The sequence below is a fragment of the Crocodylus porosus genome, unplaced genomic scaffold (assembly GCF_001723895.1).
Source record: "Crocodylus porosus isolate Cpor-Errol unplaced genomic scaffold, CroPor_comp1, whole genome shotgun sequence".
NCBI lineage: Eukaryota > Metazoa > Chordata > Crocodylia > Crocodylidae > Crocodylus > Crocodylus porosus.
Window position 1 is genome coordinate 51,924,145 of NW_017728949.1, and position 15,133 is coordinate 51,939,277.

Consider the following 15,133-nt stretch of genomic DNA (forward strand, 5'->3'; position numbering starts at 1 on the left):
GACCCCAGAGCCGGCTCCGGGGCCTGGCCGGGAGTGCGGGACTCAGCTGCAGGGACTGGGCACAGTCCTGGCTGCCCTTGGCCAGGGAGTTGCAGGGTGCTCAGGCCTGGGCTCTGAGCAGCGGGTCTGGGCCACTGCTGGGACGTGCCCACCGGGACCGGGGCTCCATGGGCAGCAGCTCCAGGGCTTTGATGCCCAGAGCAGGGCATGTGTAAGTGGGAGACCTTCATTGCCGAGGTCTGGTGTGGATGTTGGGCCTCGCGGCCGCCTGCTTCAGCACTGCTCCAGGTTCCAGGCTCCGGGCTCTTCTTCTGGGGGCTGGCAGGGATCCAGTGTCCATCACACCTTTATTTTCTAGAGTCATAGATTGTAAGGCTGCACAGGACCTCGGGTCCAGCCCTGGGAGAGGGCCAGGGCCACAGGCAGGGCAACAAGGGGCTGTCCTGACTTCCCTCATCTCTTACATTAGCAGGAGGCCACAGGTTGTGGGCACAGCTCTGCAGGGCACATGCTGGCCCCGGGGCTACCAGGGGCCTTCCCCCAGCCCAAGCCAGCAGGGCACGGGGGCTGGGGAGGAGCCCCGTGTGTACGTTTGTTTGTCTGTGCACCAGGCTAGCCACGGGGTCAAGGCGAGGACGTCACAGTGCTACCAGGGCCAAGGGCAACATGGACGTGCTGGCAAGCCACAGGCTCTGTTAATATTCATGAGCCCACAGAGCCTCATGCATATGCATGAGCTTCCCCCTCCCTTCGTGCCAGGGCTGGTTATGGGGGGTGCTGGGGCTGGCATCATGCCCTGGCACAGCTGTTTGGCCATGTAGTGGAGACACACCCATGGACACGTGAACATACATGAATGGACACACGCAGATATGAACATGCATACATACACGCACATGCTCCTGTGCTCATGCGTGTGCACTTATACATGCACATGTATGCGCACATACATGTACACCTGAATATACATTACCACACACATATGTACACCGGCATACACACATGCATGTATATGTGCACACAGGCATGCACATGGACATATGCATGTACACACATGTACACACACATATGTATACCCATACATACATACACATACCCACAGGTACACATGCATGCATACATACACACATGTGCATACTCATATACACATACATACAGACAGACATATAAGCATGTACATGCACACACACACATGCCTGTATGTACACACGCATGCCCACCCCCCCATGCACACCCACAGCTCTGCTCCCTGGGGCTCCAGGGCCCCATTGCCACAGCTCCTGAGGGCTCTGGAGCCAACCTAGCACTGTCTAAGGCCCCTGCAGCCCTGTTCACCCTGTGCTCTTCAGTGGGGGCCCTTGCATCCCCTTGGGGCAGAGGATCTGTGCCAGGCTGGAGGCAGAAGCGGGTACAGGGTTCAGTGCAGGGTACGGGGCTGGGTGGGTCACCCCAGAGGTGGTCTGGGCAGGGGAGAGAGGAGCAGGTGCAGGCAGGCATCTGGGTGCTGGATCTGCTCATCTGCAGCATCATGACCCATGGGAGGAGGGGGACAACTGTATGGACGGGGAGACCGACAGGGCCTGCTGCCTCCCGGGGGTGCCAGCTTCCAAGAGCCACATGCTGCCTCCTACAGGGACGTTCACTCTGAGCCCTACTGACAGCTGCTCTGGGTTAACATTTGCCTGAGGTGCTTTTGGGCCCTAGGAAGGAGGGGCAGGGTCCCTGTTGCTCACAGACCCCCTGGCTGCACCAACCCCCCTGCCAGGACCCTCTGTCTCCTGGCCTCCCGTAGTGCTGGCCTGGTCCATGCAGCCTCAGTATCACTCATGGGAACCCCCAGCCAAGCCCATGTGCCTGCCCTGGGAGCAGGTGTGTGGAAGGAGCATGTGTCAGGGGGTTGAAGCCCCACAAGAGACACTGGGTGGTGGGGCTGTGCCTGGGTTGTGCCAGGGCTTCTGCTGGGACTCAGCCCTGCAGGGTCCTGGCTACAGGCTCTTGCCCCTGCTCGCGCTGCCTTGGATGGGGGCAGGGATTTGCCCCCTGCTCAGCCTGGCCCAGCCGCGGGGTTTCCCCTCCCTCTGCAGTGGGGGCACGGCCTGGGCCTGGGCTCTCCGTGGCACCCACCAACCCCCCTAGCAGCAGCAGGAAGTTGGCAGCCACAGTCCCTCTGCTTTCCTGGGGGCAATGCCCAAGGCTGTTGGGGTTGACAGTGTTGTGCAGCATTGAGGTCTCACATGGGGTTGGTTTGGATGGGGATGATCCTGCTGGATGTGAGCCCACAGCTCCCTGCTGGCCCTGCAGCTCTGGTGGGGCATGAGGGGTTAATAGTCCCTTCTGGGGCCAGGTCGTGAGCAGCGGGGTGACCCCTGGCGGTCACACTGGGCATTGCCATCATGTCCCGCCCGTGGGTCGGAGGGGTGTGAGCTGAGGACTATTTGATGCCTGCGGTGTCACGGCAGTGCCGCTGAGATCTGGAGGTCGCCTGCAGTCGGCAACCGTATTGTCATAGTCTTCTGGGTCCCGCGTGGGCCTGTTCACAGCTTTGCTTCCCCCAGCCATTCGTGGTGCAGCGGGATGCCACCAGCCCTGGCCCCCCGCTTGGCCCCGAATGTGCCCACCCTGCTGGTACCAGGCACAGCTGGCCCTGGGCAGCCAGCTGGGGCTGGGGGTGCAGAGAGGAAACCTCCTGGTTTCCAAAGGGGGTTGTCTCCATGCCACGGGGGCACTGGTCCTGTCCACACTCTCTGCAAGGGGCAGGGGCCCAGCCTGGCTGAGCCCTGCACCCCGGTTGGGTCTCCAGGCGGAGGGACCATGGGCAGGGGGCTGCTGGGGCACCAGGCTGGGGGCTGGCTCTGAACTGGGAGCGGTCCGCACAGCCCTGCCCCAGTCCTGAGCGATTAGGCTGAGGTTTGGGGTTTCTTTGCTAGGCCACGGCGTGGAGCGGGGGGGAAGCTTGCCCCGCGGGGCCTTTTCAAGTGGTTTTGCGCGGGGCACGTCTCCGGGCAGCGCCGGCTCGGCAGCTCCTGCTAATTACAGACGCCTCCGTCCCGCTCGCCCGGCCTCAAAGGATGCCTGTGTGCGCCGGGCCCCGCCACCGCCTCAATGAGACTCTGTTCCGCACGGCTGGGGCCGGGGGCGCTCGCCCGCTCCCCTCTCCCTGCTCCTGGGCGGGGGGAGGCCGGGCACCCCCGTGTGCCAGTGATGGCATCCAGGCACCCGTCTGCCAGGCACCCCCATGTGCCAGCGCTTGCGTCCTGGCACCCGTGTGTGCTCTGGGACATGGATGTGTGTGTCTGCCTTTCAGAGCTGTGGGAAACCCAAGCACGTGGCTGCAGCCCCGGAGAACCCGTCTGGCGAGGGGGAGCCCCCCACAGCCCAGCTCCAGCACCCTCCCGGCTTGCAAGCCGGCGGCTCCAGGTCTGTGAGCTGCGTGTCTCCGTGGGCCCAGCCTGTGCTGGGAGTGCCTATGCCCACTTGTGCAAGGGGTCTCCCCACTGCCCCGGTCAGCCCAGGCATCTGGGGATGGAGCCCGGATCCCCAGGGTGGTGGGGGGCATGCTGCATCCTGGGCAGCCCCCCAGCTGGCTGCACATGTGGGCACATGCGTGCAGGGCAGAGCCGCGGGCCGGGGACGTGGTCACTAAATACACGGGGACCGGCTGGTCCCCTCCAAAGGTCAATATTTGTGCGAGGTTAATTTTAACTTAACGAGCAGTTGTTTGCTGAGGCTGCCCTGCTGTCCCAGGCCTCTCCCGCAGCCCCCAGCCCCAGGGAGCCTGGGGCTGGCACACGTGTGCACGGGCACACGCACACGGGTTGCAGGGGGCTGCCAGCTCGGCCCAGGCCTGGGGGTGCTGTATGTGTCCAGCATCACTGCAACCCACAGGCCTGGGCAGAGGGCATCCGTGGGCCAGACGTGGTGGCTGGATGGTGCCCTCGGTGCCCTGTGAGGGCTGCGGGCAGCCAGGCCTGGCCGCACAGGCGGGTCTCTCCCTCTCCTGCGGGCACGGCCCCCGGGGACCAGCTAGTGTCTGTGGCTCTCACCTGAGCCCATCCCTTCGTCTCTGTTGACCTGACTGCTCTGATCCCAGCTCCTCATATGTGTCGCACGACTGCCCTGGCAGTGCCCAGGCCTTGCACAGAATAGCGTGTGTGTCCCCTGCCTGCCTTAGCAGTGCCCAGGCCTTGCACAGAGCAGCGTGCATGTCATGCCTGCCCTGGCGCGGTGGGAGCTCCCGTGTCCTGCAGTCGGGGGTGTTGCAGGCAGGAGCAGGCCCCGGTACAGACTGGCACCGTGGTGGAGGCAGCGGTGCCCGTGGTGCAGAGGCCGGCGCCCCGGTGGAGCCAGAGGCCTGCCCCGCCCTGCCCTGGCTCCATGTTTTGCTGCCCGCCCTGTGGGCACTGAGGTTTGCTGTTTCTCTCTGTTCCTTTTCCGCGTCAGCCCCGGCTGCCAGCCTCCAAGGCCTGGCCAGGGCATGGGCAAGCCTGGGCCTTCCCCCCCACCCCCAGCCAGGCCACGGGATCATGTTGTGACAGCCCCGTGGCTCCAGGCTCCCGCGCTCCGTCTCCGGCTGGCCCCCGCTGTGCTGGTTACATCTCACCAGGCGCCCATACCTGCTTCTTATCGGAGACCCCAGGACAGGCTGCTGCCCCCCTCGGAGCCTGGTCACTGACTCAGGCCAGGCGTGGGAGTCCCCTGGGTGCCTGGGTCCCGTCTCTGGTGGCCCTGGGGGTGGTGTCCCCCTCTGTCTGCCAGGCGGGACAGGGGGCACTGAGCTGAGTGGGTCTGGGGTCCCCAGAGCCAGAGGCAGCATGTGGCAGTGGGGGGGCATGCACAGGACTCTAGTGTCCAGGGCACAGCCCCAGCACCTGGTCTTCATTAGCACCTGGCCCACCTAGACATGGCTGGAGATGCCCCAACCATGCCTCCCCAGCAGCCGTGTCTGTGCCTGGCTGTCCTGGGGTAGGGATGGAGTCCCTCAGCTCCATCAGCCCGATACTACCCTCCTCCAGCTGGCCCTTGCAGGGGTTTGGGGCCTGAGCAGTCAGGGGTGGGCACCAGGCGCCCTATAAATAGCCGGCGGGTGGGCATGGGCGAGGCGGCCCGGCGTTCGCCAGCTGTTCCATACCAGGGCCTTTCAAGTGGCTGCCGCAGTAACCATGGGCACATCTGCTCACATCTGGCAAGGGTTCGGAGCCAAGCCCAGCCAGCAGCTGCCGCCGGCCCCAGCCCTCCCCTGCCCTCAGCCTGGCGCCCCCCCAGCCCACGCGTGGCACCCGCCGTGCCGGGAATGGCACCGGACTGCCAGCACCGAGCTCTCCGGAGAAGGCCCAGGCATGGCAAGGGCAGCCCCACCCCTTCCTGGGCTCCCCCATCACCAGGCTGCTCGGACCTGTGTTAGGCAGCCCTAGGGCAGGTCTCGCCTTCCTGGTCTCCTCTAAGCTCCAGCACCCAGAGTCCTGGGATCGGAGTGGCAGCCCTGGGGATTGCTTCTCACTGTCTGGGAGGGGCTGGGATGTGCCATGACCCTTGGTGCCAGCTGGGCTTGAGGGGGAAAGAGGTGGGTTTCACTTGGTGAAAAGCCATCGCAGGCTTGGGGAGGGGCTGGGGCCACCCAACAAGGGGGAAGCGCTGCGCCATCCTTTAAGACCTGAAACCAGAGCTCACCCTCTGTGACCAGGCAGCCGGGTTGTTCCACACCCAAGAGTTCCAGAAGAGCCAGCTGAGGGCACCTTTGGCCACCAAGCTTATTTTGAACGAATTTGGGAGCACCTGGGAGATGGAAGGTACTGAGCCAATTTGTAAAGAGGGGCTGGCAGGACATCCTGGGGACACCAGTCCTGGGCCTGGTCCCAAGTAGGCTGGCGGGGCTTATTGGTGAGGGGTCCGTAGCCTTGAACGTGCTGCTGCGTGTCATGGGGCTTCAGGGATGTGGGTCTTGTGCAGCCACCTGGATTCATCTGCAAGGAGATGTCGGGGTTGGATTATCTTGGGGAGCAGGCAGTTGGGGAGCCTGGGCCGAAGGTCACAGCACACGAGTCATGGGGGGTTGGAGGGTTCGGACTGAGAACAGTCGTGACCTGGGCTCACGCCAGTCACACACAAGTGTACCCTGGTGCCCACGCAGCCCTTGGGGACGAGGGCTGGGGGCTGCAATGGTGGGGCTGGGGTCATTCGTGCACTGATCCTGGCACCTCTATGCCCCCTACCCCAGTCTGGTCTCTGGAGCAAGCTCAGGCCTGGGGTCTGTGGGGCAGGAGGCGCCTCCAGGGTGTGCAATACCTCTGCCCCTGACAGCGTGTTTTATGGGCAGCAGGTGCCTGTAATGGGACCCGCATACTGGAGCCCCCCTCTCCTCACCTGGAGATGACCCCAGCCAGGGCAGGGGCAGGGGCACCTGCCAGAGTCACCCCACAGTGCCAGCCCGGCGCCGGAGGCAGGCAGACGACAGGCGCGTAACGTGTGATTTCGCAGCCCCCCGGTGCCCTGTGGCCCACCCCCAGCCCCGCGAAGGATCTTGTCGGCTGGGATTAGGCCAAGATTTAAGCCCGGCTGCTGGTGCCCCCAGCACCAAGGAGTCATCTGCCCCCAGGACCTGCTTGCACCAGAGGTGGGTCGGGCATGATCCTGCAGCAGGTACTAGGTCACGGGCGCTGCCTGGGGCTCTGGCACTGGTGGGGGTGGAGGGCAGAGGCCCAGCTCTGCCTGCCAGCACTGGAGTCCAGGTTGCACGCGGGGGCTCTTGGGGGGGAGTGTGGATCAGGGTTCATGTCCCACTGGGTGCCACCATGCTGGGTGCCCCATGGTGGTGCCACGTGTCTGCTGCACATGGCACTCGGCACTGCCATGGAGCAGGGACATGGGGATACACGTGCACTGGGGACGATGCCTGGCAGTGCCATGGAGCAGGGACATGGGGACGGCGCCCAGGGGGCCACTCTGACGTGCTCCCTGCCCTGCATCGTGGTGTGCCTCAGGCCTGACTACTGCCCCCATGGGAGTGCAACACGCAGCCCTCTTGCCCCCAGTCATGCCCGGTTGGGAGCTGCCGGCAGGGCCGCGCCCACTTCGCCAGCTTCCCTGCCCGGTCCCATGGGCTTCTCCGCTCCAGTGTCGCTTCCTGGTGGCTCCAGGCCCGGGTAGCTTTGACTGGCTTCGCGCGCGCTGGAATGCGGAGGCTGCTGGCCCGCGGCCAGCCCAAACACCCCCGCCGCCCCCGCCCCTGCCCGCCGCCTGCCCGATAAGACCGAGCACTCCGGCGCGGCAGGTATCTTGCGCCCGGCCCAGCCCGCGGCCTTCCTGGCACGTGGCCTTGAAGGCTGCCCTTTATTAGGGGGAGTGGGAGGATGTGTTGCATGGGGTGTGCATACACATGTGCACACATGGATCTAGATGTGTGGGGAGACGTACATGCCTATGCACTTGTGGGCACTTGTGTGTGCATGTGAGTATGTGGGCCTGCTTGTGTATGCGCACGAGTGTGCGTGCATGTGTAGGCAGCTGGGAATATGTAAATGTGCCTGCATGTATGTGTGCACACAGGCCTGGTCGTGTGTGCACTTGTGTGCATGTGTAGGTGTGTGGGAATGTGTAAGTCTGCACATGCATGTGCGTGGGCACATGTATGTGCACACGCGCATGTGTGCCTGTGTGTGTGCATGTGTACACGTGTAGGTGTGTACAGGCATGCATGGGTCCATGTGTGCGCCTCCGATCCCCATGGGCTGCCCGCAGCGCCTCTGGCTTGCGCTCCGGGCCAAACCCACACGCCCGCTGCCCGAGACCGACTCGAGCTGGCTGCTTTGATGCGCGGGCCCAAGCACACACCCGTGCGGCCTCGTGGCCACTGCGTCCAGAGCTGCCTAGGTGCAAAATCGGGCCCTGGGCCTTGTGCATCTGGGGCAGGGGGCAGGGCCCCTAGCCCCCACCTGCCTGGAGCGGGGCCGTCCAGAGCCAGGGCAGGGCATTCCTGGGGTCCCTGCCACCCCCGAGCTCTCCCGGCTGCGCCCAGCTCACGCTGCCCTGTCCCCGGGCGCTGCGCTAGCCCTGGCGCCCTGTGCTCTGGCACTGCCCCCCTTGCCCCCAACCTGGGCACGGGGCTGTGGGCACCAGGAGACTCCAGCCTGGCTTGACACATGGCCCCCAAATGCCATGGGCATGGGGATGTGATGCCCCATACCTTGCAGGGGTCTCGACGGCTGCTCCCACCCCAGCCTCCTCCTTGGTGCCACACGGGGCCGTGGTAGTCACTGTGGGCAGCTTCGTGCTGCTCTGCCCCGGCTGCCCTGAGCACTCCTACTCCCTCTGAGACCCGGGGTGGGATAGGGGCCAGTCTGGGAGCCCCTCTCCCCCCTCCAGGGTCTGCAGGAAGCGGGGCCAGCGGGGTCATGCCTGTGTGTTCCCAGCTGTCCCACATGTAATCCCCTGGAAAGAAAAACCCCATCTGATGGATGGCCCCTGCCCCCCTGCCCACACTGCTGTGGGCACTCCCTGGGGACACACAGGGTCCGGGATGCACCTGCCCCACGCAGCATGGAGCCAGTGGGCACCTCTTGCCGGCTGGGCTGCAGCCATGGGGTCCCCGGGCGAGGGTCCGGCCGAGGCAAGGGCACCCCCAGGTCTCTTCCCTGGCCCAGGAAGAATCGCGGGTCTGTCTGGCTGCGGGTTTCCTGGGCAGCGAGGCCCTTTCATGTGGCTGCCGTCAGCTCGCATGACATCACCCGGAGCGGCCCCTCCTGCCAGGAAAACCTCAGCTTTGGGGGGGGTTGACATCACCCCCCCCCTTTCCACCCACAGCCCCTAGGCCTGTGTGTTTTGGCCGGGGGAGAAGCCCGCGTGGCTGGGGCCAGGAAGAAAGGTCACTGCGGTGATTTGGGGGCTGGGGACGGTGGTGGGGGGGTGGAGTGTTTTCCAGATGCTGAATAAACAGGACCGGGCGGGGGCCGCGCCAGCCCGGGGGCCACACCCCAGTGCGTTATTTTTGCCGTGAATGGAGGGGCTGTGCGCTCGCTCCCGGGGCCGCAGCTGGGCTGCCTGGACCCGCTCCAGCCAGGCCTGGGGAAGCACCTGGCGGGCACCTGGGGGGCACCTGGGCACCCAGCTGGCACCTGGGGGCCCGGCTGGGCGGGGGGGCACAGGGCCATGTCCCTGCTGGTGGGGCTTGACTCACGCGTGGGACTAGCGTGGCTCCCTGTGCGTGCCCACTTCCGTCTGCCGGGCCAGGGGGTGCCCCGAACGCGCCCAGATTCCCCCCAAAGCCCCTAATCCTGCCTGGCGCAGCTCCAGGCCGCTCCCACCCCCGCCTTTGTCTTGGCGGGTAATCCCTCTGGTGAGGTGTTTGGGGTGAGGCACATCCCCGTGGTCTCCGGCCGCTCCCCGGTGTCCCCCCACCGCCTGCATGAGCTGGCAGCGGGGTGAGCCACCCTGTAATAACAATGACGGCGCGGCCGCGACTGACCCACTTCCCTGCCCTGCCCCACGGTGACGGGGACACCGGGGTGAGCCGTGCCCGGCTCCCAGCCCAGCGGGACTTCCTGGCAGAGCCGGCCCAGGAGGAGGCTGGGGTGCTCTGCCTGGCCCACCAGCCGGCTGCTGCTTGGGTGCCCTGGGGTTGCGCCTTGGGTGGGACATTGCTTGGGGGTCGTGGGCCCAGGACCAGGCCACGGGGACACCCTTCTGCACCTGACATACGCCCTGCCCAGGCCGGGGAAAGGCAAACAGGCGGGCAGGGGTGCAGGCAGGGGGTGGGCAAGTGAACCCCCTGCTTCCCCATGCCCTGCCAGGACCCTCTCCCCCTGCCCAGCCCTGCTGCAGCTGCTTCCTGATGGGGTCCTGCCCCAGCTCCCCGTTCCCTGCTGGAGGGGACGGCTGAGCTCCTGGGCTCCCCCCAGATCCGTGCCTGTGACCCTGCATTGCCTGGGGAGCAGGAAAGACCTGTGGGCCAGCCCCAGGTGCTCCCAGCCTGCTCCTGCCCCACCCCAGCGGGGCAACTGAAGCCTGGCTTGGGGCCCTGGCACTCTGCTCTCTCTGTTCCTCCGTGCCATCTTTTGGGGTGCTGGGAGGGTAAGGGCAGCCCAGCTGTGCCCGTACTGCAGCCGGTATGTACTCCCTGCTCATGTCTCACGGGTGCTGAGCCCCCTGTGTGCCCTCTTGGCTGTTCATAGCCCGTCTGGCTGCCCCTGGCGCTTTCTGGGGGCTGCGTTGTGAGCAAGTGTGGGGACGGTGGAGCTGAGGCTTCCTGCAGCAAGGAGTTCCATGGCTCCTGTCTCAGCTCCATGCTGCACAGTCCTGGGGGGCTGCAGCATGGGCCTGTGGGTGCCCATCAGCCAGACACTGGTGCTGGGTGACCGGCAGCAGGGAGAGGGCGGCTGTGCAGTGCCCTGCTCCAGGTTGCTCCTTCCAAGACACCAGCTCCATCCTAGGAGACCGATGCCCGGTGCTGTGATGCGGGGAGTGTTGAGCAATGCCCCGAGCAGGGAGAGGCTGGTGCCAGGAGCAGGCTTTGCCCTGGGCTCGGCAGCGCCCTCGTCCTGCCATTCCCCGGCCGCCCCGCTCCACCACGCCACTTCCATGGAGCCGGGGAAAGCCGCGGCTTCCCCTCCCGGGCCCACGCCCTCCGCGCCGGCCGCAGCGTGAGTTATGAAGCGTGCCCCTGGTGGAACATGTGCTGAGGCCGGCCGCGGGAATGTGGGCAGAGCCCAGCGCCCGGCCGCAGCCGCTGGGTTGTAATTTCCACGCCGGCCCCGAGCCCGCTGTTTTCCAGTTAAAAATACACGAGGAAATGGGAGCGGGGGGGCTGCAGGGCCCCAGGCGCTGGGCCGCGGCGACGGCTCCGGGCGCTGGCGCCGAGCCAGGGGGTGGGGGGCACCGAGATCAGCTCCTTGCTGCCAGCTTGGTGCTGGGGAGCCAGGGCTGGGGGGAGCCAGGGCAGGGTTTGCAGCCCCAGTGCTGGCAGGGGAGAGACCATCTGAACCAGCAGCAAGGCGGGTAGGGGCTGAGGGGACCCTGGGGTTACCCCCTCCTCCCTTGTGCAGCTGTGGGGCAGGGCAGGCGGCACCAGCACCTGCTGCTCTGTCTCGGCCTGGAGATGCCCTGTCCCCAGGGCCGGCGTCGGTGACGTTTACCCGGCAGGGCACAGGCACTCCATGGGCACTGCCAGCGTCCCTCCAGTCTGGAGACGCATGCCCCCCCAATGCCATCCCCTTTTATCACTAACCATCCACTCATGCTGCCTCTCGTCCCTGGCACCAGTTCGTGCCTTGGGGACAGGATCATGGCCTGTCCCCAGGGGAGGGAGCAGCCCGTGCCATGAGCACCCGAGAGGCCCCTCCATACCTGAAGATAAGGAGCCTGGATGGGAGGGGGGCTGCTTTGGGGTGCACACGAGTCTCTGGCCCTGGGCGCAAGGGAGGGGACCCCAGCCCAGCCTGGGGGCAGGTGGGCAGGGCAGCCCTGGGCAGCTGCTACCTGGGCATGGGATAGTCGGGGGCAGTCAAGGCTCCGGGCAGCTTGGTGCCCGCGGCCACAGCCTTGACTCGCCGGCATCTGATAGGGGCGGCGCGCACGGCCTTGTGTCCGGGCAGTCATAACAGCTGGGCCGGCCCCCGCGCCGGGGGATGAGCTGCCCTCTCGCCCCCAGCCAGAGGCTCCTGCTCCCAAGGACACGGCGGGCACGGCTGCCAGCTCCCTGGGCCCCCGGCTGCTGTGAGCATGGAGCCGCCGTCTCCCCCGTCCATGCCAGGGTGGGAGCTCATCCCCTAGGCCTCTTGCTGGGCCGTGGGACCCTGGCAAATGCCCTGTGGGCCGGACGCCTCCGAGGAGGTCCCTCCTGTGCCCATCGCATGTGGCAGGATCTTGGCTGGTCGAGCCCGGTGGCTCCAGCCGTGGATGCTCTGGGCAGGTTGCCACGGCCCTGGGGCAGGTCCCATGCCCCGGCAGCCTGGGTGCGGGTGGAGTGCTCGGGCCGGGGGAGATGCAGGGGCAGGCGCTCCGCAGCCCTGGGCCTCGCGTCCCAAGCCGGCCCGGCAAGGCGGGCCCCGGCGGCACCATGCCCGTGCGGCGTGGGGTAGGCGCTGCCCTGCCCCCGCGCTCCGGGCACACATTGCAAACTCCCGGGCAGCTGCTGTTTGCTTTGCGCTGAATTATGGCTCCGGCTGGTGCCTTTGATCTGGGCGGCTCCAGGCTGCCATTGTCCTGCCTTGGAAGCACCTTCGCTTCCCTGCCTCGCCCGCTGCCCCTGGGGATGGGTCGACGGCGGGCGCGGCGCGGCCTGGGCACGGCGCAGCTGCCCCCGGGTGGCTCCGGGACAGGCAGGGGGAGGCGGAGGAGCCGTATCCTGGCCTGAGCGCTGGCTGCAGGTGGCAGCGGTGGCTGTGACTCAGCCCGTGCCCAGGCACTCCCGTGCCCTGCCCGGCCCAGGCCGGCTCGGGGCGGCACAGCCGAGTGCAACGACCGTGGCGCGCCTGACTGCGAGGCCCGATCCTGGGAGCTGGGGCAGCACAACCCGCGGGTTGTGGGATCGGGGTCTCGCAGCTGGCACAGCTGGGGGGTAATGCAGGAAGCCCCAGGGGCTGGCAGGAGGGAGAGGCCAGCGGTGCAGGGCCTGCACCATCACCCGGCCCCCCTGCCCAGCCGGGGAACGAGGGGGGCTGTGCCTTGAAGCTCGGAGCAGGCCACGGACTTTGGCCTTGAGTAGCCGCCGCCTCCCCATCCTCCTCCTCCTCCTCTGCCGAGAGGAGCGAGGCCTTTATCTCTTACACTTTGTTCCCGTCTGCCCGGGCAGGGAGCGGCCAGTGGGGCAGAGGTTAGCGCCCGCACCTTTGGCACGCACGCGCTGGGGCGGCTTCCCGGGTTTGCCCAGAGCCGGGGGACCACAGGGCTGCCAGAAGTGGGGTGCCTTCAGGGACCGCCCCCCCCAGTGCAGCCTCTGCCCAGAGCAGAGCACTGTGCCAGGTGCTGCCCGCGACCCTGCCCCGCTGCCCGCTGGGGCTGGCCCGGGGCAGGTGGAGGTGGAGGTGGGGGCCAAGGATGGCCCTGCCTGGCTGTGGGGAGCACAGCATCCTGGAAGGTCCCACAGGGATGCTCGAGGTCCTGGGAGCTGGTGCTGGCTCTAGATCTGGCTCTGGCTGTTTGGCGCCCGTCTGGTACCCTTGGTGCTGGGGAATCCCCTGGCATCCCCGGGGCAGGCGGTGACCGGGGCATGCCAGCTCTGTCCAGGGCGCAGGGATGTGCCCTTCTGCCCCCAGCTCCCGTGGCACCCACCCCTGCCGGCTGCAATACCGTGCAGGCACAGGGGTATTGCAGTGCACCGTGCCCAGGCGTCGGTGCCAGCCCCTGCCCCTGGGAATGGTGTGCAGCGGGGGGTAGCAAGGCAGAGCCCACTCCCTAGCACCCAGCACCTGGGTGGGATCTGCTTGTTCCCTGGAGCCCGGGTCTGCCACGGCTGTCCCCAGACCTGACAGTGACTCTTCCCCCACAGAGCCTGGCCTGGGTGTGCGGGCCTGGGGACGGGCAGGCATTTGCAGACGAGCTGCAGCCCCTCTACAGAGCCGTGGTCCAGCAGGGAGCCCGGGCATGGCGTGGCTCAGGTGAGGGGGGCAAGAAGGAGGGTGGTGCGCTGGGGGCACCAGGCCTCTGCCAGGGGCTGCGGGTCTGACCTGGCCAGGCTGCGCCTCCCTCTCTGCCACGGGGACATTGGCTGGGCGAGGGGAGGCTGCTCACGGGGGCTGGAGACCCTTGGCCCCATAGCCGGGGTGTTGGGAGCTCCTCACCCTTTCGGTCCTGCCCCCCTACACCGACCCGTGTTCTTGCCCCTGGTCCCAGAAGAGACCCCGGAGCTCGCTGCACCCCACGACGAGGCTGCGGGGGCCACAGACACGGCACTGCCGCCGGAGCCGCCACAGGGCACATCAGAGCCCCCGCTCTCTCCAGCCCGGAGCAACGGAGCCGCTGCGGTAAGTGCCGAGGGAGCCTGAGGCCTTTGCTGCCCGCCCCCAGGTCCGGAGCAGGGGACCAGGGGCCCCGATCCTGATCCGGGGGGCCTGCTGACTTGGAGCAGGGGCCCTGGGAACTGCCCCTGTGCCTGATGCTCCCTTTCTTCCCAGGAGGGCTCATCTCCCAGCCAGAAGCCGCGACTGCTCGTGTCCAAGCCCAAACCCAAGAAGGCCAAGGGCCTCTTCAGCTGACCGCCGGCTCTGTCCCCCTTCCTGTGGGGTCACCGCTCCTCCCTGCCCCCTCCACCAAATTTAGCCCCTTCTTGCCTTGCTGTGGCTGTCGCTGCCCCACCACGTCCCACCCCAGCTCCAGGACACTGCACATACTTGGGGGGACACTACCTGCACTCGGGGGCTACAGGGCAGGGGAGGGGGTATTGGGGTCTCCGCTCCTTTGGCGGCCACTTGCACTGCTCCGCAATAAAGGGCCCCGGTCGCTGGCTGGGGGCATCCGACATCGGCGCTGCCGGCTCTCTCTGCTGCGGATCACGTGGAAGCAGGGCCTCCCAGCCCTGTGCGCCGTCTCTGCGCCCCGGGTCCGGCTGCAGCCGGGGGGCTGGGATGACTCTGCCCCCTCCTCTGCTTCTCACACACCCGGACTCCCCTGCCCTGTGCTCACTACCACGGATCCCGTCGCCCACCCAAGACCCCCGCTCCACTCCGTGCCCCCAGCAAGCGAGGAGGGTAGAGGCCGTGGGGCACTGGGACGGGGGACCCTGGGGTGGCTGGGCTGAGCACTGACATGCTCAGTGCCGCGGGGCTGGCTGCCGGGGGTCCGGGCAGAGGGCCACGCTCCGGCCCGGACCTGGCTTTGCCACACGTGGCCATTGCATGGCGGGTGGGGGGACACCAGCCTGCCCTTAGGATGGAGACCTCAAGTGCTGGGGGTAGGGGGAACCCCCCCATTGGCTGCCTTCCCTCACTGCCCCGCCCCCGGAGAAGGGCAGCCAATCAGAGGGGCTGGAGGCAGAGCTTCCCCGGACCCCCATCCGCAGCTGGGGGGGCAGCCCTCCCCACTCTCGCGGGGGCACCTCCCTGGTCCCCCAAGCCCAGCCCGACCCCTCCGAGGCGGGCCCCATGGAGGGGGGCCGCGGCCCGGCCATAAAGGCGCTTCCACAAATATTAGCGCTCGCCGGGCACGG

The 15,133-nt window shown here is 67.0% G+C and overlaps 1 protein-coding gene across 1 annotated transcript in view; it reads left to right on the forward strand.

Moving 5' to 3' along the window:
• The window catches only part of NHEJ1 (non-homologous end joining factor 1), a 29,377-nt gene extending 14,931 nt beyond the window's left edge, over positions 1-14,446 (forward strand). Inside the window, exons 5-7 of the mRNA XM_019554536.1 lie at positions 13,478-13,586; positions 13,822-13,952; positions 14,103-14,446. Of these exons, the coding sequence (XP_019410081.1) occupies positions 13,478-13,586; positions 13,822-13,952; positions 14,103-14,183 (321 nt within the window). The 3' untranslated portion in view covers positions 14,184-14,446. The remainder of the gene's footprint in view (positions 1-13,477; positions 13,587-13,821; positions 13,953-14,102) is intronic.
• The last annotated feature ends 687 nt before the right edge of the window (positions 14,447-15,133 follow it).